The sequence below is a fragment of the Rhinoderma darwinii genome, chromosome 4 (genome assembly GCF_050947455.1).
Source record: "Rhinoderma darwinii isolate aRhiDar2 chromosome 4, aRhiDar2.hap1, whole genome shotgun sequence".
Lineage (NCBI taxonomy): Eukaryota > Metazoa > Chordata > Amphibia > Anura > Rhinodermatidae > Rhinoderma > Rhinoderma darwinii.
This window is the reverse complement of record NC_134690.1, coordinates 111,902,462-111,928,184: the sequence shown is the minus strand read 5'-3', so window position 1 is coordinate 111,928,184 and position 25,723 is coordinate 111,902,462. Positions and strand designations below refer to the sequence as shown.

General features: G+C 41.7%; 1 protein-coding gene across 2 annotated transcripts in view; it reads left to right on the top strand.

Annotated features, from left to right (window-relative positions):
- Positions 1 to 25,723, top strand: part of TRPC1 (transient receptor potential cation channel subfamily C member 1) — a 94,632-nt gene that overhangs the window by 27,674 nt on the left and 41,235 nt on the right. For both annotated transcript variants that reach the window (XM_075861470.1, XM_075861471.1), the window contains 2 exons: positions 14,407 to 14,546; positions 15,521 to 15,664. In XM_075861470.1, coding sequence (XP_075717585.1) covers positions 14,407 to 14,546; positions 15,521 to 15,664 — 284 coding nt within the window. The remainder of the gene's footprint in view (positions 1 to 14,406; positions 14,547 to 15,520; positions 15,665 to 25,723) is intronic.

Here is a 25,723-nt window from a genome sequence, read left to right as displayed (position 1 = left end):
CAATAGGTTTGATCAGGTCAAATGGTATTCTCCCAAAAATGTTTCCTTACACAACAATTCAAAGGTGTTGACTTAAAAGTTCTTGTAGGCTTCTTTTGTGCAGATTTTTTTTAGGGTTCTCAAAAGTATATGCTGCCATGCTTTTCATAACCACAAAAAATATACATTTACACATACTTTTTTTTTTATAATGGAAGTCAATGATAGACATAACTATATACGTGAGGATGCGTTTGAAGGAAAAAGAAGGTAGGCTGTTTCCATAACTTCGATAGATTTTAATAGAGAGAGAGAAAGAGAGAGACTTCTCAGTTTAGTCTACCCTGTATGCAGCTAACATTGCCCACATTGGCATGGCCTCAGGGGACCCTCAATCTCCTGATAGGTGAGGGTCTCCTGAGGCCAAGTCAATGTGCCATCAGACATTTATAGCATTTCCTGTAAATATGCAACAAATGTCTAAAGTGGAAAAACCTCTGTTAATGTCATGTTTTTCTCCCCACCGTAATTCATACACTGAGTTGTTGATCAGTGGAGACGTTCTTCATAAGAAACTCCAGATTTTGAAAGTGTTGTTCAGGCTATCCCTTGTATAAGTAGCCAGCTTTGTTAGTTATATGGTATTCTTGACTATTCAAATCCAAGAACTGATTACATTTGGTCAGCCACCTACACAGTCTGCACTATCCACTGCCAAGTACCACATCATTTTTCTCCATCATCCCAACTTTTATAAATAATTTCTACTGTTTGCTGTACTGCAGCCAGCCTTGGAACAAGACCAACATGTTTACAAGGATCTGTGTACTAACAGTTATGTAGCTTACAAACATGACAGAAAAGAATCTTTCTAATCTCTGTTCTTCTAGTCTTCGTAAAGCGAAGCCTCATCTGTTGAAAATGTATTAAAATGAAGACATCTGATTATGGTAATGACAACCAGATAAAAGGAGGTTGTTCTGTGGCTATGTTTAGAGTAAACATAAACTAGGTATATATGTATAAGAAAATATATATTTATACGTTTCCATATGTCTTGGACTATTTACTTTTTACAATTACTATATACAATTGGTTATTGGATGAGAGTCAAATGTCTTATGTTTTCTCAACATAATCGGTATCAATCTCCTCCTCAGTCAGTCTCTGCTCAGTTAGCCACAGTATCAGAATGCTGAGCTTTTTATATGGGGTTGTACAGGATTAGAAAAACATGGCTGCTTTCTTTAACCCCTTGAGGACCAAGCTCATTTTGGCCTTCAGGACCAGACCCATTTTTTCAAATCTGACGTATGTCACTTTATGTGGTAATGACTTTGGAATGCTTTTACCTATCAAAGCGATTTTGAGATTGTTTTCTCGTGACTTATTGTACTTTATGATAGTGGAAAGATTTGGTCGATAAATTCAATATTTCTTAGTGAAAAACATCCAAATTTAGTGAAAAATTGCAAAAATTAGCATTTTTCAAAATTTAAATGTATCTGCTTGTAAGACAGGCAGTTATACCACACACACACACACACACACACACACACACACACACACACACACACACACACACACACACACACACACAATATTTTGCTAATTAACATCCCCCATATGTCTACCTTAGATTAGCATCGTTTTTGAACAACCTTTTATTTTTCTAGGATATTACAAGGCTTAGAACTTTAGCAGCGATTTCTCACATTTTCAAGAAAATTTCAAAAGGCTATTTTTACAGGGGCCAGTTCAGTTGTGAAGCGGCTTTTAGGGCCTTATATATTAGTAACCACCAATAATTCACCCCATTTTAAAAACTTCACCCCTCAAAGTATTCAAAACAGCATTTAGAACGTTTCATAACCCTTTAGACGTTTCACAGGAATTAAACCAACGTAGAGGTGACATTTTCAAATTTCACTTTTTTGTGCAACATCTAAATGTTGTGCTTTTCTCTAAGTCATTCATTTGTTAACTCGCCTGAATAAGGAGCCTGTGTGCTCTGCAAGCTTGCATATAGAACTTTTATGGTTAGCCAATAAAGGTATCATACCTACTATACTTTTGTTTTTTTTGACACAAAAGTATTTAACATTTCATTTTTTTTGGTAGAAATTCATTCTTAATCTATTATTTTTTTTAACACAGAAGGTTTTACCAGAGAAATGCAACTCAATATTTATTGCCCAGATTCTGCAGTTTTTAGAAATATCCCACATGTGGACCTAGTGTGCTAATACACTGAAGCACTGGCCTCAGAAGCAAAGGAGCACATAGTGGATTTTGGGCCTCCTTTTTATTAGAAAATATTTTAGGCACCATGTCAGGTTTGAAGGGCTCTTGCGGTGCCAAAACAGTGGAAATCCACCAAAAGTGACCCCATTTTGGAAACTGCACCCCTTGAGGAAATTATCTAGGGGTATAGTGAGCATTTTGACCCCTCAGGTTTTTTGCAGAAATTATTGAAAGTGGCCCGTGAAAAAGAAAATCTACATTCTTTCAAACAAAATGTAGGTTTAGCTAATTTTTTTCTAATTTCTACAAGGACTAAAGGAGAAAAAGCAACATTTGTAAAGCAATTTCGACACACGGCGGAGCTTAGAAGGGAAAGGCTTTTGGAGCTCAAATTTAGCAGGAATGGTTTGCGGAGGCCAGATCACATTTGCAAAGCAACTAAGAGACCAAAAACTGTGAAAACGCCAAAAAAGTGACTCCATTGAGAAAACGACACCTCTTGAGGAATCCATCTAGGGGTGAAGTGAGCATTTTGACCCTACAGGTGTTTCATAGATTTTATTAGAATTGGGCAGTGAAAATAAAAAAAATCCTTTTTCTTCAGTAAGACGTAGCTTTAGCTCGATTTTTCATTTTCTCAACAAATAAAGGAAAAAATGAACCCGAACATTTGTAAAGCAACTTCTCTGGAGTACGGCAATACCTCACACGTGGTCATAAACTGCTGTTTGGGCACACGGCAGGGCTCAGAAGGGAAGGAGCGCCATTTGCTTTTGGAGTACAGATTTTGCTGCATTTGGTTTCTGGTCGCTATGTTGCATTTGCAAAGTCCCTGTGGGACCAAAACAGTGGAAGTAAACAGCTGTTTGGGCACACTGTATGGCTCAGAAGGGGGGGGGGGGAGCGCCATTTGGCTTTTGGAGCGTGGAATTTGCTTGGTAATAGTTTTGTTTGGAGTTTTACTGGTGTCTCTGTTTATAATGTGGGGGCACATGTGAGCTAGGCAGAGTACATCAGGGGCATAGTCAGGTGGTATAATAATAAGGTAAAAATAATATAAAATAATCCATAGATGTGTGTTACGCTGTGACACAATCCTTTCTGTACAGGCCGGTGTCGCACTGATAAATGTCCTTCCTTATCCCCCTTTTGGTCCACACTCCGCACCTTTGCAGTTTGGGGAATTTTGCCAGGAAAGTGTTGTCCTGGTATAATACGGGCACCCTCGCTTCCAGCAGATATGTTTGGGCCCTCACCTTCCTAGTTCCCTAATTTTAGTGCCTTGATACATCGCCTTTGGAAACAGAAGAAATGTTCCTCTCGGGCTGCACAACTGGATATTTTTCTTTCCTGACTTATTGGAGCCTTAACTTATTTTATTTTTTCATCGACGTAGTGGTATGAGGGCTGTTTTTTTGCGGGACGAGCTGTAGTTTTTATTGGTACCATATTGGGGTACATGCGTCTTTTTGATCACTTGTTATCCTTTTTTTGGGAGGCAAGGTGACAAAAAAACAGCAATTCTGGCATAGTTTTTTAGTTTTTTTATACAGCGTTCACGATGCGTTATAAACTACATGTTACCTTTATTCTGCGGGCCAATACGATTCCGATGATACCTAATTTATAGCACTTTTTTATAACTTTTTGCACAATAAAATTACTTTTGGAAAGAGAATGTATTTTTTCTGTCGCCATGTTGTGAGAGCCATAACTTTTGAATTTTTTCGTCGATGGAGCTATATGAGAGCTTGTTTTTTGCGAGACGAGTTATAGATTTTATAGGCACCATTTTTGGATACATGCGACTTTTTGATCACTTTATATTTCAATTTTTGGAAGACAAAGTGACCAAAAAAACAGCAATTATGGCAGTGTTTTTTAGTTTTTTTTTTTACGCCATTCACTGCGCGGGATAAATAACATAATATTTTTATAGTTTAGGTCATTACTGTCGCAGCGATACCAAATATGTATGGTTTATTATTTTTTTCAATAATAAATGACTTGATAAGCGAAAAAGGGGGAGATTGTGTTTTATTTTATTACTGGAAACTTTTATTGTATTTGTTACAACTTTTATTTTAACTTTTTTTACACTTTTTTTTTTACACTTTTCTTTAGTCCCACTAGGAGACTTGAAGGTCCAACTGTTTGTTTGATGTTCTAATACATTGCACTACCTATGTAGTGCAATGTATTGGAACTGTCAGTTTTTCACTGACAGCAAGCCGATCAGGCTCCGCCTCTGGACGGACGGGGCCTAATTAGCTTCCACAATGGCAGACAGGAGGCCATTGTTAGGGCTTCTGTTGCCATAGTAGCAGTTGCCAGCCTTGCCATCGCATGGCAGGCTGCCGATTTGCTACAAACCTCTAAGATGCAGCGATCGCAATAGATCGGGGTGTCCGCTGTAACATACAGCAGACACACACTGCTGATCCGGAAGCTGAGCCGGCGCCATCTTGCCGATGGTACCGGAAGCCTTTTAGGCCCCGCCGCCGAGCGGGGCATAGGAGGCTTCCGTTGCTGGCAAGGTAAGTATTAGGCCTCCGATGGCCTTTGCAGCCACCGGCAACCCAGCGATCACGTTCCTCGGGTGCCGGTGGCTAAAAACTCCTCACATGCTGCGATCTCTATTGAACGCAGCATGTGAGGGTTTAATCGGCTGGATCGGATGCTAGCTCCGGTCCTGGCCGATACCTCAGTGTGCCAGCTGTAACATACAGCTGTCTCCCGGCAGTGATGGTGCGGGCTCAGCTCCTGAGCTAGCTTCATCTCCTTCACATACAGTAATGTGAAAAAGCGTTAAGACACCAGTTTCCATCACTGACAGCAAGCCGATCAGGCTCCGCCTCTGGACGGGGACTAATTAGCTTCCACAATTGCAGACAGGAGGCCATTGTTAGGGCTTCTGTTGCCATAGTAGCAGTCGCCAGCCTTGCCATCGCATGGCAGGCTGCCGATTTTGCTACAAACCTCTAAGATGCAGCGATCGCAATGGATTGCTGCATCGAAGGGGTTAATGCCAGGAATCGGAGCTAGCTCCGGTTCCTGCTGATAGATCGGGGTGTCCGCTGTAACATACAGCAGACACACACTGCTGATGACGCCGGCTCAGCTTCTGAGCCGGAAGCTGAGCCAGTGCCATCTTGCCGATGGTACCGGAAGCCTTTTAGGCCCCGCCGCCGAGCGGGGCATAGGAGGCTTCCGTTGCTGGCAAGGTAAGTATTAGGCCTCCGATGGCCTTTGCAGCCACCGGCAACCCAGCGATCACGTTGCTGGGGTGCCGGTGGCTAAAAACTCCTCACATGCTGCGATCTCTATTGAACGCAGCATGTGAGGGTTTAATCGGCCGGATCGGATACTAGCTCCGGTCCTGGCTGATACCTCAGTGTGCCAGCTGTAACATACAGCTGTCACCCGGCGGTGATGGTGTGGGCTCAGCTCCTGAGCTAGCTTCATCTCCTTCACATACAGTAATGTGAAAAAGCGTTAAGACACCAGTTTCCATCACGTTACTGTACGTGATTGGGCGGGAAGGGGTTAACCTGAGGCAATGTGGACAGTAGCAGTGGATTCAGGCTAAGATGAGGCTCCGATAGTAGACAGACACCCGGCGGAGTGCGACACAATAAATGCAGCGGAGGGCACAACGCGACACCAATTCTTGAAGGCACGGTAGCACGGGATACAGGGTTCAGCCAGCAGGAACGGGAAACACTGGGAACTGGAAAACACTAGGAGACCATTTGCAAGGACAAACTTAAGGTAACACAACAACACTCAGGCAAAGATCGAGAGGGCAGAGCCCCTTTTATAGTCCAGAAACATTCTGGGCTAATTGCAGTTATTCTGCAAATGTGCGGGTACTGGCCCTAAGGCCGTGCACGCGCCCTGCGGGAGACAGTGTCCGGACCAGGAAGAGAGTGCCGTGGGTCTTCCAGGTGGGAGATGCCGCTGGGAACTCGCTAGTCCATGGCCATCAGAGGGTAAGTCAGGACGACGGTCCACGGCCATAGACGTTACAATGACATGTGTCACTTTATGTGGTAATAACTTTGGAATGCTTTTACTTATCCAAGTGATTCTGAGAATGTTTTTTCATGACACATTGGACTTTATGTTAGTGATAAATTTCGTTCCATATGTTTTACGATTATTTATTAAAAAATCTAAAATTTACAGAAAATTTGACAAAATTAGAAATTTACAACATCTGAAGTTCTCTGCTTTTGAGACATATAGTCCAACCACACAAAATAGTTAATTAATTTTAACCATACATATGACTACTTTATGTTGGCATACATTTTTTGTAACATCCTCTTATTTTTTTATGACGTTAGAAGGCTTATAACTTTAGCAGCAATTTTTCTAATTTTCAAGAAAATGTCCAAAACCTTTTTTTAGGGACCAATTTAGTTCTGAAGTGACATTGACAGACCTATATAGTAGAAACCTCCATAGATGACGACATTTTAGAAACCGTACCCCTCACATTATTCAAAACTGCAGTTACAAACTTTGTTAACCCTTTAGGTGTTCTACAGAAGATAAAGCAAAATGGAGGTGAAATTTCAAAGTTTAATTTTATTTACAGATATTCCAATTTATTATATTTTTTTACTGCAACACAGCAAGACTTAACAGCAAAACAAACCTCAATATTTATTACCCTGATTCTGCAGTTTGTAGAAATATCTCATATGTGGCCCAAGTTTGCCTTTCAACTCAAACACAGTTTCTCTGAAATGAAGTAGCATATATGGATTTTAGGGCCTTGATTTTATGAGGATGTTTTTCAGGCAACATGTCGCATTTGTAGAGCCCCTAAAGTACCAGTACAATGAAACCCCCCAAAAAGTGACACTATTTTGGAATTTACACACCTCAAGTAATATATCTAGGGGTGTAGTGAGCATTTTGACTCCACTGGAGTTTTCCAGAATTTGATGTAAAACATGAAAAATTGCAAACTTTTCACAATTATGCCAATTCAGCACCAAATATGTTGTGCCCAGCTTGTATTATCGGAGCTACTTACCCCATGAATTGTTATGCAGGTTCTCCCGGGAACGGCAATACTTCACATGTGGCTACTATCTCCTGCTAGGGCACTCGGCAAAGCTCAGAAGGGAAATAACACCATGCCTACTTTGGTGATATTTACTACATTGTAACATGATTACAGAGGCTCAGAGGTTTTAAAATAATAGAAAACCCCAAGAAGTGAACCCATTTTGAAAACGACACCCCTCTGTAACTTAAATGGTTATTTTTTGTTTTCTACCAATTTTTTTTAATTCCTACAAAAATCTGAAAAGTCAAATTTCTCACGATACCCCATTGATGAATACCTTCATCTATGGGGTATCGTGAGAAATTTGACTTTTCAGATTTTTGTAGTAATTAAAAAAAATTGGTATAAAACAAGAAATAATCATTTACGTTACAGACTTGTGAGTTTGATGAAACAGTAAAAGTACCTCACAATTAAGTCAACTTTTTTTTCTGTGTTCATTTTTTCTGACCCCATATGTGACCTTTTTTTTATTGTACAGGCACACGGTGGGGCCCAGATGTGAAGGTGTACCATGAGGCTCTTCAAAGCATAGTTTTTGCTTGGGTGATTATTGGCCATCATGGTGGTAGTCATCTAAGGGTATAATGTGTTTTTTTTTGTTTTGTTTTTTTATATAGAATTAGTGCACAAGTGGGCAATTTTAAATGAAGGTGACAACTAGTAATCCAATGAAGAATCGTAAATTCTGAAACATTCTTTCATGCAAAGCCCTGTTTTGGAGGGGCAAGTGCTGCATTGATATATCATATCCTTTCGGATACCCCTCTTCGACCACACACGACATCGTTTTTGTGGATGGCTCTTTTTTACGTTGGGGGTACTTCATTTGCTGGCCAGGGGCAAGTCTATTCGCCTCACTTCCTAAAGCCCTGCTTCTGGCTCCTTCCTTTTGGTCTCTAAAAATTTATATTTGAACAACTTTTTCAAGGTCCTCCAGGTACTTAGAACGATTGCCAGCACTTCAGTACAGAATAAAATAATTGAGGAGGGCCATTTCAATTAAGTACACTGACAGTTTTTTGTACCATACTTTTGTGGTGTGTAGGAGGTAAGCGGTAGCCATATGAGGTCACTCGTGCTGGGGTCACTTGTGCTAGGCTCATTCGGATCACTAGCCCTGCTTCATTTCTGAGGGGGTTCCTCGTCATCAGTGGAGGAGGATAACAAAAACTCTTATTCATCCTCACTGGTGCTTTCAGTATCTGAACACAAAATGGCATATGCCTCCTCTACACTAAATAGACGAGACATTCTGAGTATATAACAACGCTGCACTAAGCCTCTTGTGCAGAACTAAATTCCTGAATTAGTATTATTTATTTTTTTATTTTTATGAAGTCAGAACCCTGACACGATAACTGTGACGTGCAAAAGTAGCACACAATATTACCACTAAACGAACCTAAATTCCGAAAACTTTTTTTTTTTTTTTTTTTTTTAATGAAGATAAAACAAAAAAAAACAACAACTCCCACAAAACTACTTCTCAAAAATATGAGAGTAGTGGGTGAGGTTGGACTAGTGCTGTTGGGCATTAAAGGGTGCTGGTGGAAACTATAGCGTCACTAAAAGGTGAGCAGTAAACGGTGTTGGTGGGCACTAAAGGGTGCTGGTGGACTCTATAGCATCACTAAAGGGTGGGCAGTAAAGGGTGCTAGTGGACACTATAGCGTCCCTAAAAAGTGGGTAGCAAAGGGTACAGGTGGGCACTAAAGGGTGCTGGTGGGCAATAAAGGGGGCTGGTGGGCGCTAAAAAGGGCTGGTGGGCCCTAAAGGGGGCTGATATACATACACTAATGGGCACTAAAGAAGGCAGATATATATATTGATGGGCACTATAGAGGGCTTATGGGCACTATAGAGGGCTGATGGGCACTATAGAGGGCTGATGGGCACCAAGATAGGCTATATATATGCTTTTTCTTTACTTTGTCGATATCTCTCTAAACTCCTCACAGATCTCACACAAATGAGGAGATCAGAGACAGTGACAGGAGCTTTCTCCTGTTTAAAATGTCATAGAGGGCTGTGATTAGTCAGTCTCTAAAGACTGACCAATCACAGCGATTGCCGGTATGGGGGCATGCTGATTGGTCCCCAGCTCGGCAACAGAGTCGGTCAGCTGTGACAGCTGCCATCTCTGTGTTTTCCTTATGTGATTTTACATAGTGACCGTTTATTCCTGCTCCACAATAGTACAGCGCAGGTCTGCTTCAATAAGTGGTGTTTTGTAGTATTGCGGAGCAGGTCTGCAACAGGTTAATGTATCCAGATGCTGATTATCTATAGACTATAAACATCCTGTCTGTCTGCACCTATGTCTGCAAGGACGTTTTAATATAAGAGTCCCCCCCCCCACTCCATCAGACCTCCGTGATCCCGCTGTCTCTAGACAAAAGTAAATAAGTAAATAATAAACTTTTATAGTGTTTGTATAATCTCCCTCTCCTCACAACCTTTTATAACGGGAGATTGTCCCAACACAATGCAACATATTACACTTTCCCTTTCTTTTTGCCCTCAATAATTGTTTTATCTCTATCTATCTATCTATCTATCTATCTATCTATCTATCTATCTATCTATCTATCTATCTATCTATCTATCTATCTATCTATCTATCTATCTATCTATCTATCTATCTATCTATCTATCATCTATCTATTATTTTTTTTGCACTATATAAACAAAGATTATAATCATTATCTATCTGTCGATATATGTATACAGTTTTAGGGTAAGGTCACACAAAGCAGCTAATGAACTGCGGTAATGGGGCGAAAAACTTTTTTTTTGCATATCACAGCAGTAGTTTTACCTGCAAAAGCCACGCATTTATAAACAAACATTCCAAAATTGTGCCAATTTCCAGAAGTTTTTTACATGCATTGTAAAAAACAACTAAAGAAAAATAGTAATTTTTCCTTCTATATTGTAAAAAAGGTTAAATATATCACTTATTTTATTACACAATATCAAAGATCTGAATGTTCGGAGAAAAACAAGTCCAAATACATGTCAGTTGAGAGGATTAAAACAACAATTTGCTATTAAAATGGCACATGGCTAAAACTTGAAAATGGGCCTGGTCAGGTGGAGGGGGGGGGGGGGGGGCGTCTGGTCAGAAAGCGGTATCCAGCGGTATCCAGTTGCTGACTGCCCATTGCTGACTGTTTCATTGTTGAAAACCAACTACATATTATAATTTATTCATACTTAGCATTGGAGACACACTCCATGGCCTAAAGTATGTGAACACCTTTTGTTATTAGTGGGTTTGGCTATCTCTGCCACTTTCATTGAGGTGTTATACATTCTTTATGGATAACATGGCTCATACTGAAGAGCTCTGTGGCTTTGCATGGTCACATTCTGCTAAGTCCATTTGTGAAAGGTTTGACCTGCTAGAGCTGCTGCGGTCAATTAAAAGTGTTGTGCTGTGAACTCCGACATGAAGCTGTAGACAACAAGGACCCTCACACAATACAGAGGGTTAATTTATGTAGTGTATCAAACACATTTTCCTCAGTAGCAGCATTTTCTAGAAAGTTCCGAATCATTGTCAGCATAAGAAATAGTCACAGACAAGCCGGTAATCCCTATGTGCATTGCCATATGTAAGTGGTGGTTGAAGGGGTGTTAAGCATAGCGCAATGGACTCAGTGTAGTCCTGTCTCTCCATTCTGCAGTCTGAAGGACACTTCTGTATTTCCCTTATGACTTGATATAGCCTTTAGTATACAGGGTGGGCCATTTATATGGATACACCTAAATAAAATGTGTTAACCTCTGCGACATGTCAATGGCTGTAAACAAAGAGAAGCTTGTAAATAACTCATGAAAGAATAAAGTAACGTTAAAACCAAGCACACCATTGTTTTTCTTGTGAAATTCTTGATAAGTTTGATGTGTCACATGACCCTCTTCCCATTGAAAAAACTAAAGTTGGATACAAAATGGCCGACTTCAAAATGGCCGCCATGGTCAACACCCAGCTTGAAAAGTTTCCCCCCTCCCATATACTAATTTGCTACAAACAAGAAGTTAATATCACCAACCATTCCCATTTTATTTAGGTGTATCCATATAAATGGCCCACCCTGTAGAAGCGGAAATGTTGTATGAATGAATAAACCCCCCGTTTCTTTATTTGAATTGAATACTTGCAGATTGAATACTAACATAAATTGTCTTCTTCCCTGGTACATTTTTGGTACTTTCTTGACTATCTTTTGCTTTGTCTTGTGATTCCTATATCTGTGTATCTCTTTGATGTAAATTTTTCTTCTGTTTTCTTTAAACATAATATTTGTCTAAATTGGTTGAATTTTAAGGCCAACCTGTGAATGAAAGATATTACAGAGGGTCACAGGATAATGATATTTGTAAGACAGATGTATGTTATCCATACTATATAAATGTAATTAATATTGTACTCTAAATATTCTAAAAAAAATGTTCTGACAAGTGCCAATGGAAATAAAAAATGATTGCGGCCAGTGATGGACAATATATGCTTGTATTAGTTTTCATAATTTCTGTATAGGTACGGCACGCCATCAATGCAGCAATGCAAGCAGAGACCGGTGGGGGACCACACATTTATTTCTCGCCATTAGCAGCTGTCAGAAGATTTTGTTTTTAAAGATGTAAAACCCCTTTAATACGCTTTGCTAACTAAATCCGAGTATATATATTCTGTAGGTTTGCTTCATCTATGGCCTGTAACAGATAGAGCCATGATAAAGAAGAGCTTAGTGGCACATCTGTACAACATTTCTGAACTACATCTCATTCCAGTAACATTACTATGTCATTAATGGGTTTTGCTTCTTGGTGGCCTGGCCACACATAACATTGGCACCTAAAACCGTTAGTCACACAAGCTCCACTGTATTCCAAAATGTGCAAACCTGTTTCGTCTGCCTCTAAGAGTAACTCTGAGAAGATTTTAAACTGCCGGAAAACAGCATGTGGCAAACGTAGTGTACCCTTGCCATGAAAACTCTGCGTAAACTGCATGAAATTTTGTTTGTTTACTTGCTTGTTCTTATACTTCTTTTTTATCATAAGGCTTCATGCCCACTTCAGTCTTTTCCTTCAGGTTGCTAGCCATTTTTCTGACGGCTAGCACCCTGACCCATTCCTTTCAATGGGGCCATGCACACTTCAGTTTTTTTGACGGTCCAGTTGCTCCATTCCTACAAAAGTAGAGAATGTCCTACTTTGGTCCGAGATTCCGTGTCCGTGTGGCCCATGCAACTCAATGGGGCCATCAAAAAAACTGAAGGCACACGGAAGGCATCCGTGTGCAGTCCGTGTGTGACGTATCCATTGCCTAGCAACGGCCGGGCGGGCAGAAGTACATTAAAGATATTACACTAATCGGCAACCACTTCTCTCTATCCAGCACTGATAGAGAGAAGAGGCTTCTGACAAATATAAAATAAAAAGCAGTTTATACATACCCCGGTCGTTGTCTTGGTGACGAGTCCCTCTTCTTCCTCCAGTCCGACCTTCCTGTATGATGCGGCAGTCCATGTGGCCGCTGCAGCCTGTGATTGGCTGCAGAGGCAGTCACATGGGATGAAGCGTCATCCCAGGCGGCCGGCCTTCTGACGTCATCCAGTCCGGCTTCTGTTATGACTTTTATCCCATGTGACCGCCACTACAGCCTGTGATTGGCTGTAGCAGTGACATGGGATGAAACGTCATCCCAGGAGGCCGGACAGGAGGAAAAAGCAGGGAGTTCTAAGTATGAACGGATTTTTTAACTTTTTTATTTCATTAGAATTGTATTTTGCGAGCGCCGAGCATGGTCATTCTTCAGCGCTAGTCACTGTCCAGGGTGCTGAAAGAGTTACCGCCGATCAGTGCAGCCCATTAACTCTTTCAGCACCCTGTACAGTGACTAGCGCTGAACAGCTATGCTCTTTCAGCACCCTGGACAGTACAATGCTCGGTGCTCGGAAACGGAAAAATGGAGTGCACACGGAAACCACATGGATAACAAAACGGGCACACGGATCCGTCAAAAACGGCCGATAAAACAGTGAAGGAAGTGTGCATGAGGCCTAACCTTGTGACTAGTTTGTTATCCTAATGAAAAATGAGACATAAAATGACAATAAGTTGTCTATTTACTCAGGTCCCTGAAAATTGTGCACATAGCATATTTGATATTGTAAATGGAATGTATTCCACTTTGGCTCTGTTCACACTTGGATCGTGGCTTGACGGAGCCATGACACCTATGACTGGTCTGTTTTCAAACAGATCCTAATGAATCCTGATGGAACCCATTGACATTGAATGGGGTCTGTCATGTTTTTCTTGGGGTTCTGGTCTTTTTGACGGCAAGAACAGCACTTTAGACCACAGTTGACTCATTCCATGTTAAGCCTTAATTGTGTATTTGTGGTTCTGTAGTCCACCTCAACTTTCAAGCTACAATAAATATTGAAAAGAGATTAGGATCTTCCATCCATATAATGAGTTAAAATACCTGTTTGTTAGATTTGTGGATTAGATTTGCTTTTTGTCTCAAACTTTGCTGCAATTATTTTTTGAGACAGATGGTCCAGCTTTTGAAATTGGTTACTTTGAATAGTAATGTATTCCATTTGTCCCAGAATAACAATACTTGTATTGAGCACTGATTCTCAAAGCATCCAATACTCTATAATGTGTCCTAGAAGCAGAGACAGGCATCACAATGAAACAGCCAGTGAATCAGTCTTGTATTTGTGTGGGTATATGTCTACAATGTTGTATTTAGGAACATGTCCATCACAAACAAGAACACAAGTGCGGAGACAACGTAGTAGCAAGTGATGAATAAATAACCATATTGTTATTCACGAATATCAGGCATGGGAAGGTACAGTATATCCGAAAGCATTTCTTGACATGGATGTATAAAAATATATTTATTTTTTCATTTTGGTGGTTGCTGTGTGTTCACAGGCTGATGTGTTATTAGGATGTACGTAATTGACCTTTGGAAGGACTACATCTCATATATGACAATGACAGACAACCGACAATATATTTTAATATATCAATGCCCCCCTGAAACCTTATATTTCTTTTTTCAGGGATGGTTTGGTCAGATGTAAAGCGTCTTTGGTATGATGGTCTAGAAGATTTTTTGGAAGAATCTCGGAATCAGCTCAGCTTTGTGATGAATTCATTGTATTTAGCAACCTTCGCTCTTAAAATAGTGGCTCACAGCAAGGTAAATATACATTGTACAGCATGAAACAGCAACCATTATGGGATAAAATTATGGTAACATTTGTAGCATAGTGGTCCTGAACATTTTCTTACTTCTATATATGAAGTTCTAGATGTCATATTACCATTTTTAGTATTGTTGGATGGTAATATATGGATACCTGTTGTCTTTAGCTCAAGTACTTAATTATAAGACCAAGAAACGCAATAGCTATCATTGAGAGTGCTCAGATGCAAGAGCACCTTTATTTTTTTTTTAGCGCTAGCCAAGGCCGTGACTGGCCAACCTCTTTAACATAAGATCAGGGTTGTCAACCTTCTTTTTTGTTTTTGTTTTTTTAGTCATCTTAGCCAAAAATAATTTTAGCATTTTGATACTGTTTCTCTTTAAGATTACAACATTATATGGATTGTTGGGTTAGGGTATGTTCACACGATGAGAGGCATTTACGTGTGAAAAGACAGACTGTTAACAGCTGCCTCGTTTCACACGTAAATGCTCCTCCTCGTAATTTACGAGGCGTCTGAGACGCTCTGAGACGCTCGTAAATCTTGAGCTGTGCTTCATTGAGTTCAATGAAGAACAGCTCAAATTACGTGGCAAAGAAGTGCCCTGCACTTCTTTGCCGAGGCAGTCAATTTACGCGTCGTCGTTTGACAGCTGTCAAACGACGACGCTTAAATTACAGGTCGTCTGCACAGTACGTCGGCAAACCCATTCAAATGAATGGGCAGATGTTTGCCGACGTATTGCAGCCCTATTTTCAGGCGTAAAACGAGGCATAATACGCCTCGTTTACGTCTGAAAATAGGTCGTGTGAACCCAGCCTTATAATATTATATCATCTAGTAATACAACAATTGGATTGTTATAATTTCTATTATATTGATTTTTTCATGAGTTTATCTAAACTGCTTGAAGAAATGAAGATGAGATTTGATTTCACAGATGTGTTCTTCATCCCTCTCTGACAGTTCCACAGTATTGCAGAAAGAAAGGACTGGGAAGCATTCCACCCCACACTGGTGGAAGAAGGTCTTTTCGCTTTTGGCAATGTGCTAAGCTATCTACGTCTTTTCTTCATGTACACAACCAGTTCAATTCTGGGACCATTACAGGTAAATACTCTGCTGTAATATTATACTGAACTTTTCTCTACCGATAAAATACTCAACCTTTTTGACTGGGGCCACACACATAGACATTTGTAGTGTAAAAGCTTCAGTAGCAAGTGTCAGACAAATTGCTTGTGGCTTTTCCTTTATCCAAAGTTTTGAAAGGTATATACAAATTGTATAAAAGCAGAGGCAGAGAGGTGTAGGACCCCGGGAATAACACTCATGGGCCCCTTAACCATTATAGTAATAATACAGAGCTGGATTAACACAATGGGGCTCATTGATCAAAACTGTCTAGCAGAAAAAGTTGTCTTGTTGCCCATTTCAACTATTTTTTCAAAGCAGGTTAAAAAAAATAAAGCTGAGCTCTGATTGGTCCGTATTTCTATTACTGTAGATAGTTTTGATATCGACATTGATAAATAAGGCACAATGTCTTTGGGTAACATTTACCTAATCTACTTAGTGTTTTAACAGTTTTTTAAGACTTTTTTTAAACTTTAGTGCATCTGACTTTAACCATGGGCCCCCGGGCACTGTGCATAGATGGATAGTTCCCAGCCTAAACATTCTAAAAGACTGTTACCAATATCTGGATATGATAATGAGACACATAAGTTGCTTATTTCTTATCTGCCATGGTGTTGATTATTCTGTTGCAAATTTGATTTACAAACACATGGTGTAAGTAAAGTTGTAAACATGGTCTATTCTATAAAAAGATTATAAGAGGCTTATTTTATACCATGTTCGATTTTCATTAGGTAATACTTTTCAGATTTATTTTAGGGACAAAATAAAAAAAATTGTCTTAAGGGGAAAGCTGACAAATGTATACTATTACCAAAGTTTTACCTAATTTTTTTTAAGCAAAGAAAAATTTACATAACTCATGCAGTGTTCTCATTTCCTAAAATATAATAAAACTTTAAACAATTTGCTCTTCTGGGGGCCTAAGACTGAGGGAATTGTGTGTGTGTGTGTGTGTGTGTGTCGCTTTTCTGATGCAGAACTCGAAATCACGTACATTCTCAAAGGCTTAAATGTTAAAATGATGTCCGCTTGCAGCCACCACTAAGAGGAGCTTACTAAAACGGTTTATATATTGAAATTATATACAAGAAGTTTGTGCCCTAAAAGTTCATGACCAGTTTTCACATTTAGAATATAACTTCTGGAGTATACTCTCTGATCCATACAGCACTCCTTCCTCTTAGTGTATTTCTGTCACTATATATTGCTCGGATTCTCACATTCACAGTCCACTGTTAGATCATTTACTTAGAAATTCTGCGTATTGAGCAGTTCATGGCAGTTGTCTGTGTTTTTACAAGTTTCCACACACACTATTTATACATCAGTGTAGATGTGATGGTTCATGTAGTTAAAATTGTGACATTATATCCATGGCTATTAATATCATGGGAAACTCCAGTTCTGACAACATTTAACATAACTTAAACTTAATTTGCTTTACTTGTCTGATACTAATTGAGCTACGTTATGTTTTCTCCTCTCTTTAATGACAAAGTTCATTTTCAGAAATTTGTCGTAAATGCCTGAGTAACTTTGGGACCCTCAACTATCATGAAAACACTGATCCCATAACCTTCATTTGCTGATTCAAAGCGGCCATCAGTGGATTAAAATCAATGGAGAGTTGGCTGCATTTGCATATGGTTCACTTTATTAAGTCTATAGGAGTTACGGAAAGAGAAGAGTTAGAGGTGTAATCTAGAGCTCCTGAGCCCCAATGCAAAATCTGTATTGGGCCCCCATCAACCATATGCCAATTTTAATATTATTTTTTTCTAATGTGGCCTGCTCAGGAAGCAGGGCCAGGGTGTGACTATTTTCCTATAGGTCAAGTGAAACCCAGCACTCAAGGTTGTGATATTCAAACGTATAATTATTTTATTCTTTTTTACAATCCACAGATACACGTGACGTTTTGGTCAATTCACAATCTTTTTTAAACAATCGGATTGCAGATTTTTTATCAAGCCGATAATCCTGCACTGTTTCCTGCAACGTCCGTCGCTAGATTGGGAGACGTTGCAGAAAACAGCACATAATTACTAGCCTGATTGATAAATAATATGCAATATTTATTGTTTGAGAAAGGTCGTGAATTGACCAAAACGTTTCGTGTATCTGTGGTTTGTAAAAAAAGAATAAAATAATTATAAGTTTAAATATCGCAACCTTGAGTGCCGGGTTTTACTTGATTTATGAATATGGAGTTGAATCCTACCCGAGAACCTCTAATCCGAGTGCCGTGTTTCCTTTTTAAATATGTTATCCTATAGGCACACCCCTGAGCCAAGCGCTGCTTGCTCACGTAAAACCTGTTCTCCCAATAGTTAAGGGCTTCAGAGTGGGACCCACACCTATCAGGCATTTATGTCATATACTGTGAATATTCCATGATTACCTAGACTGTTATGCCACATGTCTGTCAGTAAACTTTTGTCTTCTTCCAAGGACAACCAATAGAAATTGCAAAGAATTTTTGAATGAATCGAAAAAAAGATCAGTACTAAATATATACAGCATACTATTAGCAAAGTTATGCATTTTTGTTATGCAGACTTAAACCGTTAAAGTGCTTCCTATCCAGGTTATTAAAATGTATGGACTATCCTGAGAATATGTCATCAATATTAGATCGGTGGGAGTCCGACAGTCAGCACCCCATCAATCAGCTGTTTGAAGGGGCCGTGACGCCAAGTGAATGGGACAAATGTAACAGTGCGTGCATGTACGAATGGAGAGGAGAACCATGTAAACAATGAAGAGTCTAAGGCACTCGTACGAGTGATGCAGCCCATTCAAACAGCTGATCAGCGGGGGTGCCGACAGTCGGACCCCACTGTTTTAATATTGATGGCCTAAGGATAGGTCATCAATTTTAATAACTCGGATAACCCCTTTAAATAATTTTCTTTTCATTCAGGGTAAATTTTTATGGTAATTAAGTAGATAGAATCATGAAATCTCACAGATATCGTTGTCTGAATTTTTCCAGGGGAAGAATTATATTAAAACGGAAAAAGGGAACAATAAGCTTAATGTCATTTCTCTTGAATAAAACTATAATAGCTGTAGAACCATAAGTAGAGAGAGCTTTTTTTTGGTGAATTTTATTGTCAATATTATTGTTGTGTATTACTCTTTCAAAGTACACCTTACAATATGATGCAGACTATACAGTGTCATACCATGGAGTGTACAGATGATGTAATTGCACCTGGTCCCATATGCATAAGGGCCCACACAGTTCCCTGCAACAGAATAGAAGACCCATAGTACATGAGGATATAATTACTGTACATATTATGCCAATTTTACAATGATAAAATCATACTAGACAGAGCTGATGATATATGACAGTATGAGACTTCATTAGCACTGCCCCTGAGGAGCTTCAATCTGCATTTCTTAGCCTACAGCTGTCATAGAGGTAACACCTATGGCCGCGGCCCGTCGTTCTGACTTACCCTCCGACGGCCGCGGCCATGAACACGTGAGTTCCCTGCAGCGTCTTCCTCCTATGAGACGCCGGCACTCACTTCCTGGATCTGAGACTGTCTCCCTTAAAGGGCCGGTGCGCGCACAATTGCAAGAAGTCTGCAATCAGTCCAGAATGCTGTTGGACTATAAAAAGGGCTCTGCCCTCTTGATTTTTGCCTGAGCGTTGTTGTATACCTAAAGTTTGTCTTGCAAATGGCCTCCTAGTGTTTTCCAGTTCCCATTGTTACCTGTTCCTGCTGCCTGTACCCTGTATTCTGTGCTACCGTGTCTCTGTGCCGTCTAGAGTCGAAGTCAAGTTGTGTCTTCCGCTGCATCGACTGCGTCACACCCCCCCCGGGTGTCCGTCTACTGCTGGAGCCTTATCTTCAGCCTGAATCACAGCTACTGTCTGCATTGCCTCGGGTACCCTTTCTGGACTATAGACTTTGTACTATAGCTGTTTGGCCAGTTGCTATCCCGCTACGCGGTACGGCCCAGTGGGTCCACACCCTGCACCGTGACAGTACACTCAGGCCATAGACCCCGCTGGTCAATTCAAGGGTATGTTACCCTCCCAAGCCATGCAGGCGGACCTGCAGGATCTGCGAGCACGACGGGATCAACTTCTTGTGGCAGTAGACTCCATGGTACAGCAGCTAGGGGCGCTAGCTACTTCCTTCGCTACTCCTATTCAAGCTCCTCCGATCGACCCTCTTGCTTCACCTCCTTGCAGCTCCGGTTCGGATCCTCGGTTCTCGCTGCCATCGCCACCTCGGTTCCATGGATACGTAAGTACTGCAGGGGGTTTCAGAACCAATGCCATATTCACTCTGCACGTCTGAGCATTTCCTTCGGACGGAGCCAGGATCAACTTCATTATGTCTCTACTTGCCGGCTAGGCACTGGTGTGGGCGAACCCATTCTGGGAACGACAGGGACCCGAGACCCGAGACTTCCAAGGGTTCGTGCGGTTAGTCCGTACTGTATTCGAGGAGCCTGGACAAGTCTCGTCGGCAGCCACTGCTATCTTTAACCTTCGCCAGGAGGACGCCTCCGTGGGCAAATACACCATCCAGTTCCGGACCCTGGCAGGAGAACTGTCCTGGAACAATGAGGCCTTGGTAGCATCCTTCTGGCATGGCCTATCACCCGAGATCAAGGACGAACTTGCTGCTCGAGATCTACCACCTGCCTTGGACGACCTGATTCTACTTGCTACTCGAGTGGACATAAGGATAAGAGAGAGATCTCAAGAAGTTCAACAGGAGAGATGGCTTCCTAGACTGGCGCGCAACTTCCAGCAACCCCTCTTGCCTTCTCCTACTGCTCCACCCGATGTTCCGATGCAGGTAGATCGGCTTAAACTGTCCGTTCAAGAGAAACAGCGCAGGCACACCTCTGGACTCCGTTTATATTGTGGCCTCGCTGGCAATGTCGTGCGTCTGTGTCCTCAGAAGCCAAAAAACCCCAACGCCTGGGATTGGTTGGAGAGACAACCCTGGGCGATACTGCATTTAATAGAGAACTGTCCTCCAAACTGTTCATTCCTGTGACCATCGTCGCTAGCGAGAGGCCCCACCCGGTCTCTGCCTATCTGGACTCTGGCTCTGCAGCCAATTTCATCTGCCAAGACCTTGTGGATCTTCTTCAGTTGCCCACTGTTCTGCTGGAAAGGCCGTTGATTGTTGCCTCGGTAGATGGACTGCCATTGCCTGACCCAGTTTTGTCTGTGACCAAGCCGTTAATACTCCAAGTGGGAGTTTTTCATCTCCCTGTTTGTCCTGCCCAAGGCCGTCAAACCCGTGCTGCTGGGTTTGCCTTGGCTCCGTTTACATGCCCAAGTCCTGGATTGAAACTCTGGAGAGGTTCTCCAGTGGGGTCCCAAGTGTCTCGACTGCTGTCTGGTGCATATCCATCCGCCTTAGTCTCCTCCGCATCAGTCATTGGCAGGGTTGCCTCCTAGTTACTCTATGTTCTCAGATGTCTTCAACAAGAATGAAGCAGAGACATTGCCACCACATCGAGCATATGATTGCCCTATCGACTTGGTTTTTGATTCGTCCCCTCTTCGCGGTAGAGTATACCCTCTCTCCTTGACTGAGACCCAGTCTATGTCAGCCTACATTAAGGAGAATCTGGAGGGGGCTTCATATGTAAAAGAATTCACTGAATTATTTAATGAGTAAAAATGTTAATTTTATTTAGAAAACTCTCTAAAATAACAGGGGTACAATCACCACTGTGAGAAAAAAGCCCCACCATGTTTGTTTAAAGACGTATTAAATAATGCCTGCAATTATCAATTCATTTGCGAACTCTCCTTGAATTGCATTCAACAGATATGTCATGGATCAGCGTTTAACATTGGTGTATCAGTTACCGCTCCTAGTTAGCCCAGTGCAGAGATTGCCTCACGATACCACTATAACCTACACTATAATCCCTTAACTTCGGACCCTACGCGTTTCTGTATGTCAATTCATCAGGGGTCAATGTTTATCATAATCTAGCTAAAGTGCCAGTGATAGATAATTGTTACAGATATTCTGCTACACACACACACGGAAGCGTGCTCGCATGGATGACAGCGGCACACTTCACTAAGGACTCGGAGTTCTTATAATTAATGCTCCTCCCCCTGGGCTGGGGCAAAGCCTCGAAACCGACCAACCACCGTCACCCACGTAGACAGTGACGTGTGGCCATGTGACTCCCGGCGCGTCAACTGACGCTCCCGGAAGATCAACACTACCACACGCCTGCCGCGCAGGCGCACAGCGGGGCCGTGGAGTGCATCTCATTATCGCCTCAAGCCCTCCCATTTCAGGGACGGAGCTATACGTATTTGCCTGAGATTCAGACTGTCGTCCAACTCAAACACAACAGTCTGACAACCTTACATCCAATAGACACTCTGTGCACAAAATGATATGAATGAAACACAATAAAATGCTTTTGCCTGTGAGCAGCATTTCGTGTTTTTACCAATAGATTATTTACTATATCAGCATCTGACACTATATCGACATTGTATTACAATAAGCTAGACATAGAGATCATGTCCACCTATAATGTTACTAAATAAAGCAAGCAAAATTAGTTTGCTCATTCAAACCCTCTGGCTGTGTACATGCCAGTCTGTAGATCCACTGGGCCTCTTTCCTAAGGATTAGATTATCCCAGTCTCCTCCACATCTTGGAGGTCGTACCAATTCAATCGCCTGGAATCTCAGACATTCTGCTCTTCCCTGGTGTTTGTCATGTACATGCTTAGATATAGGAGTGTCTCTCATATTTGTCACATCCCCCACATGTTCCCTTATCCGCCGACGAAATTGCCGAATGGTTTTGCCCACATAATTTAGTGGGCATGGGCATGTGATAAGATATACCACTCCTGCTGTTTTGCAATTCACAAAATCACGTATATCAAACTCCAAACCTGTCGTTACACATTTGAATTTTCTCCCATTCTGAATAAAACTACAAGCTCTACAACTGCCACATTTGTATGTACCTGGGATCTTCCTATCCAGCCATGTCCCTTTGTGTAATATGGGATCAAAGCAACTTTGCATCACCCTGTCCCTGATGTTCTTACCCCTCCGGAACGTAACTGATGGCTGGCGAGTAATATGATCTACCAGATCTATGTCTGCGCTGAGGATACGCCAGTACTTTTTCAATATTCGCATAATTTCTGGTTGTTTGGAATCAAAGGTGCCTATAAGCCTAGTGATTTTTTCTTCTTTCTTACCCTTAGGAACTAAGAGACTAGTCCTATCCGAGTCCCTTGCCGCCTAATAGGCCTTCCGAATTACTCCCCTTGGAAAACCCCTATCCTTTAATCTCAAGGCCAAATCTTTGGACTGCAGCTCAAAATCATCCAGAGTGCTACAATTCCTACGAACTCTCATAAATTGGCCCCTAGGGATACCTCGTTTGAGGGGATAAGGGTGGCAACTATTCCACTGTAGGAAGCTATTTGAAGATGTCTCTTTTCGGTGTACCTTGGTAAAGATTGTATCATCCTTTGTCTTAGTGATCTGAAGATCTAGAAATGATAATGCCAGATCACTAATCTTGCTCGTAAATCTTAGGCCCAGATCATTTTTATTAAGGGCTGACACAAAGGCATGAAAATCCTCCACAGTAGAATTCCATAGTATGAGCACGTCATCAATATATCTTAACCAAAGACCTACTGATGAGGTCCATTCCGAAAATTTCTCACCAAAAACCACTGTCTCTTCCCACCAACCAAGATATAAATTAGCGTACGTGGGGGCTGTAGGGCTCTCCATTGCTGTACCACGTTGTTGGTGAAAAATACGATCCTCAAAAACAAAGATGTTTTTCTCTAATATAAAATGTAGCATTTGTAATATGAGCTGATTGTGAGCCATATACTGGGTACCTCGTGTTCTAAGGAAGTATTCAACTGCTTGGCAGCCAAGTTCATGTGGAATAGAGGAATATAATGCCTCTATATCCAAGCTTGCCAGCAAAGTACCTCGTTCCAGTGTAACACCATCAATCTGTTTCAAAACATCCATTGTGTCCCGCACATATGATGACAGACTCAGGACACATCTATATATGTGCTCACATTCTGGGTTAAATTATTGATGCCTGATACAATTGGCCTACCACGCAGAGGCGGATACCCTTTGTGGATTTTGGGTAGACTATAGAAGCAAGCCAGAGTAGGAAATTGGGGATATAAAAAGTTAAACTCACTGGCACTAATAAGTGCTCTACTCTTCGCATCGCGAAGCATATCTAGAAGTTCCTTTTTGAATTTGTCTGTGGGGTTATCTTTTAGAATGGTATAGCATTCAGGATTAAGCAGAATATCCTCACACATCTTTTTATAATCTTCCCTGCTCATGACTACAATATTCCCACCCTTATCGGATGCTTTCAGAACTATATTTTGTCTTTTTGTCATATGTAAATCCTCATCCCTGGCCGGAGCCGGGTTTTTCTTCGTCAAGAAGAAAGATGGATGCCTCCGACCCTGCATTAACTACCGAGGCCTCAACCAGATCACAGTGAAGAACAGGTACCCATTGCCTTTGATTTCGGAACTGTTTGATCGCATACGGGGGGCAATTTTTTTTTCTAAACTAGACCCGCGGGGGGCATACAATCTAATCCGGATTCGTCAGGGTGACAAGTGGAAGACTGCATTTAATACGCGTGATGGACACTACGAATACCTGGTCATGCCCTTCGGCCTGTGTAACGCTCCCGCGGTGTTTCAAGAATTTGTCAATGAAATTTTTCGTGATCTCCTCTATTTCTATGTTGTGGTGTATCTCGATGACATTTTGATTTTTTCCCCAGATCTTGTAACTCATCAGAGTCATGTCCGCCAGGTGTTACTTCGATTAAGGGAAAATCATCTTTATGCCAAGCTGGAGAAGTGTGTGTTTGAAAAGAAGTCTCTACCCTTCCTGGGCTATATCATCTCCGATCAGGGTCTCAAAATGGACCCTGAGAAGGTAAAGGCTGTCCTGGAATGGCCACGCCTCCAAGGCTTAAGGGCCATGCAACGCTTCCTAGGACTCGCCAACTTCTACCGGCTGTTCATTCCCAACTTCTCTTCATTGACAGCCCCCATGTCTACCCTCACTAAAAAAGGCCTTCATGTCAGCATCTATGCTTCATCACCCTGATGTAACCCTACAGTTTTCATTAGAGGTGGATGCTTCCTTTGTTGGTGCCGGTGCACTTTTGTTCCAGAGAGGTTCGAAAGGCAAGACTGTGGTATGTGGCTACTATTCTAAGCTGTTTTCTCACGCAGAGTGCAACTACTTGATTGGGGATCGGGAGTTACTGGCAATCAAGCTGGCCCTGCAGAAGTGGAGTCACCTACTGGAAGGCGCAGCTCATCCTATCCTGGTCTTCACGGATCAAAAGAACCTGACCTATCTACAGACGGCTCAATGGCTGAATCCTCGTCAAGCCAGTTGTTCATTGTTCTTTGCTCGGTTCTGGTTCGAACTCCACTACCGACCTGCCGACAAGAATGTGAAGGCCACTGCCTTGTCTAGGTCGTTTGAAACAGAGGACACTGTGGAGTCCCCACAGAATATTATTGATCCTTCCTGCATCTTCTCTGTTAACCCTCTCCAAGTTAGAGACATTCCTCTGGGAAGGACTTTTGTATGTCTGGCAGAGGAAGAATCCTTCGCTGGGGTTACAGTTCCAAGCTGGCAGGTCACGCGGGTGCCCGTAAGACCCGAGACCTAATTGCCCATCAGTTCTGGTGGCCCACGCTCACCAAAGACGTAATGGACTTTGTCTCCTGTACGGTATGCGCAGCAAACAAAGTTGCCCACTCCAGACCAGCTGGTCTGCTCCAACCACTGCCTGTGCCCGATGCCCCTTTGCAGCATGTTGCAATGGACTTTGTCACTGATCTGCCTCTCTCTGCGGTATGCAGTGTGATCTGGGTGGTGGTGGATCGATTTTCTAAAATGGCTCATTTTGTTCCCCTGACTGGCCTGCCTTCTGCTGCTCGACTGGCCTACCTCTTTG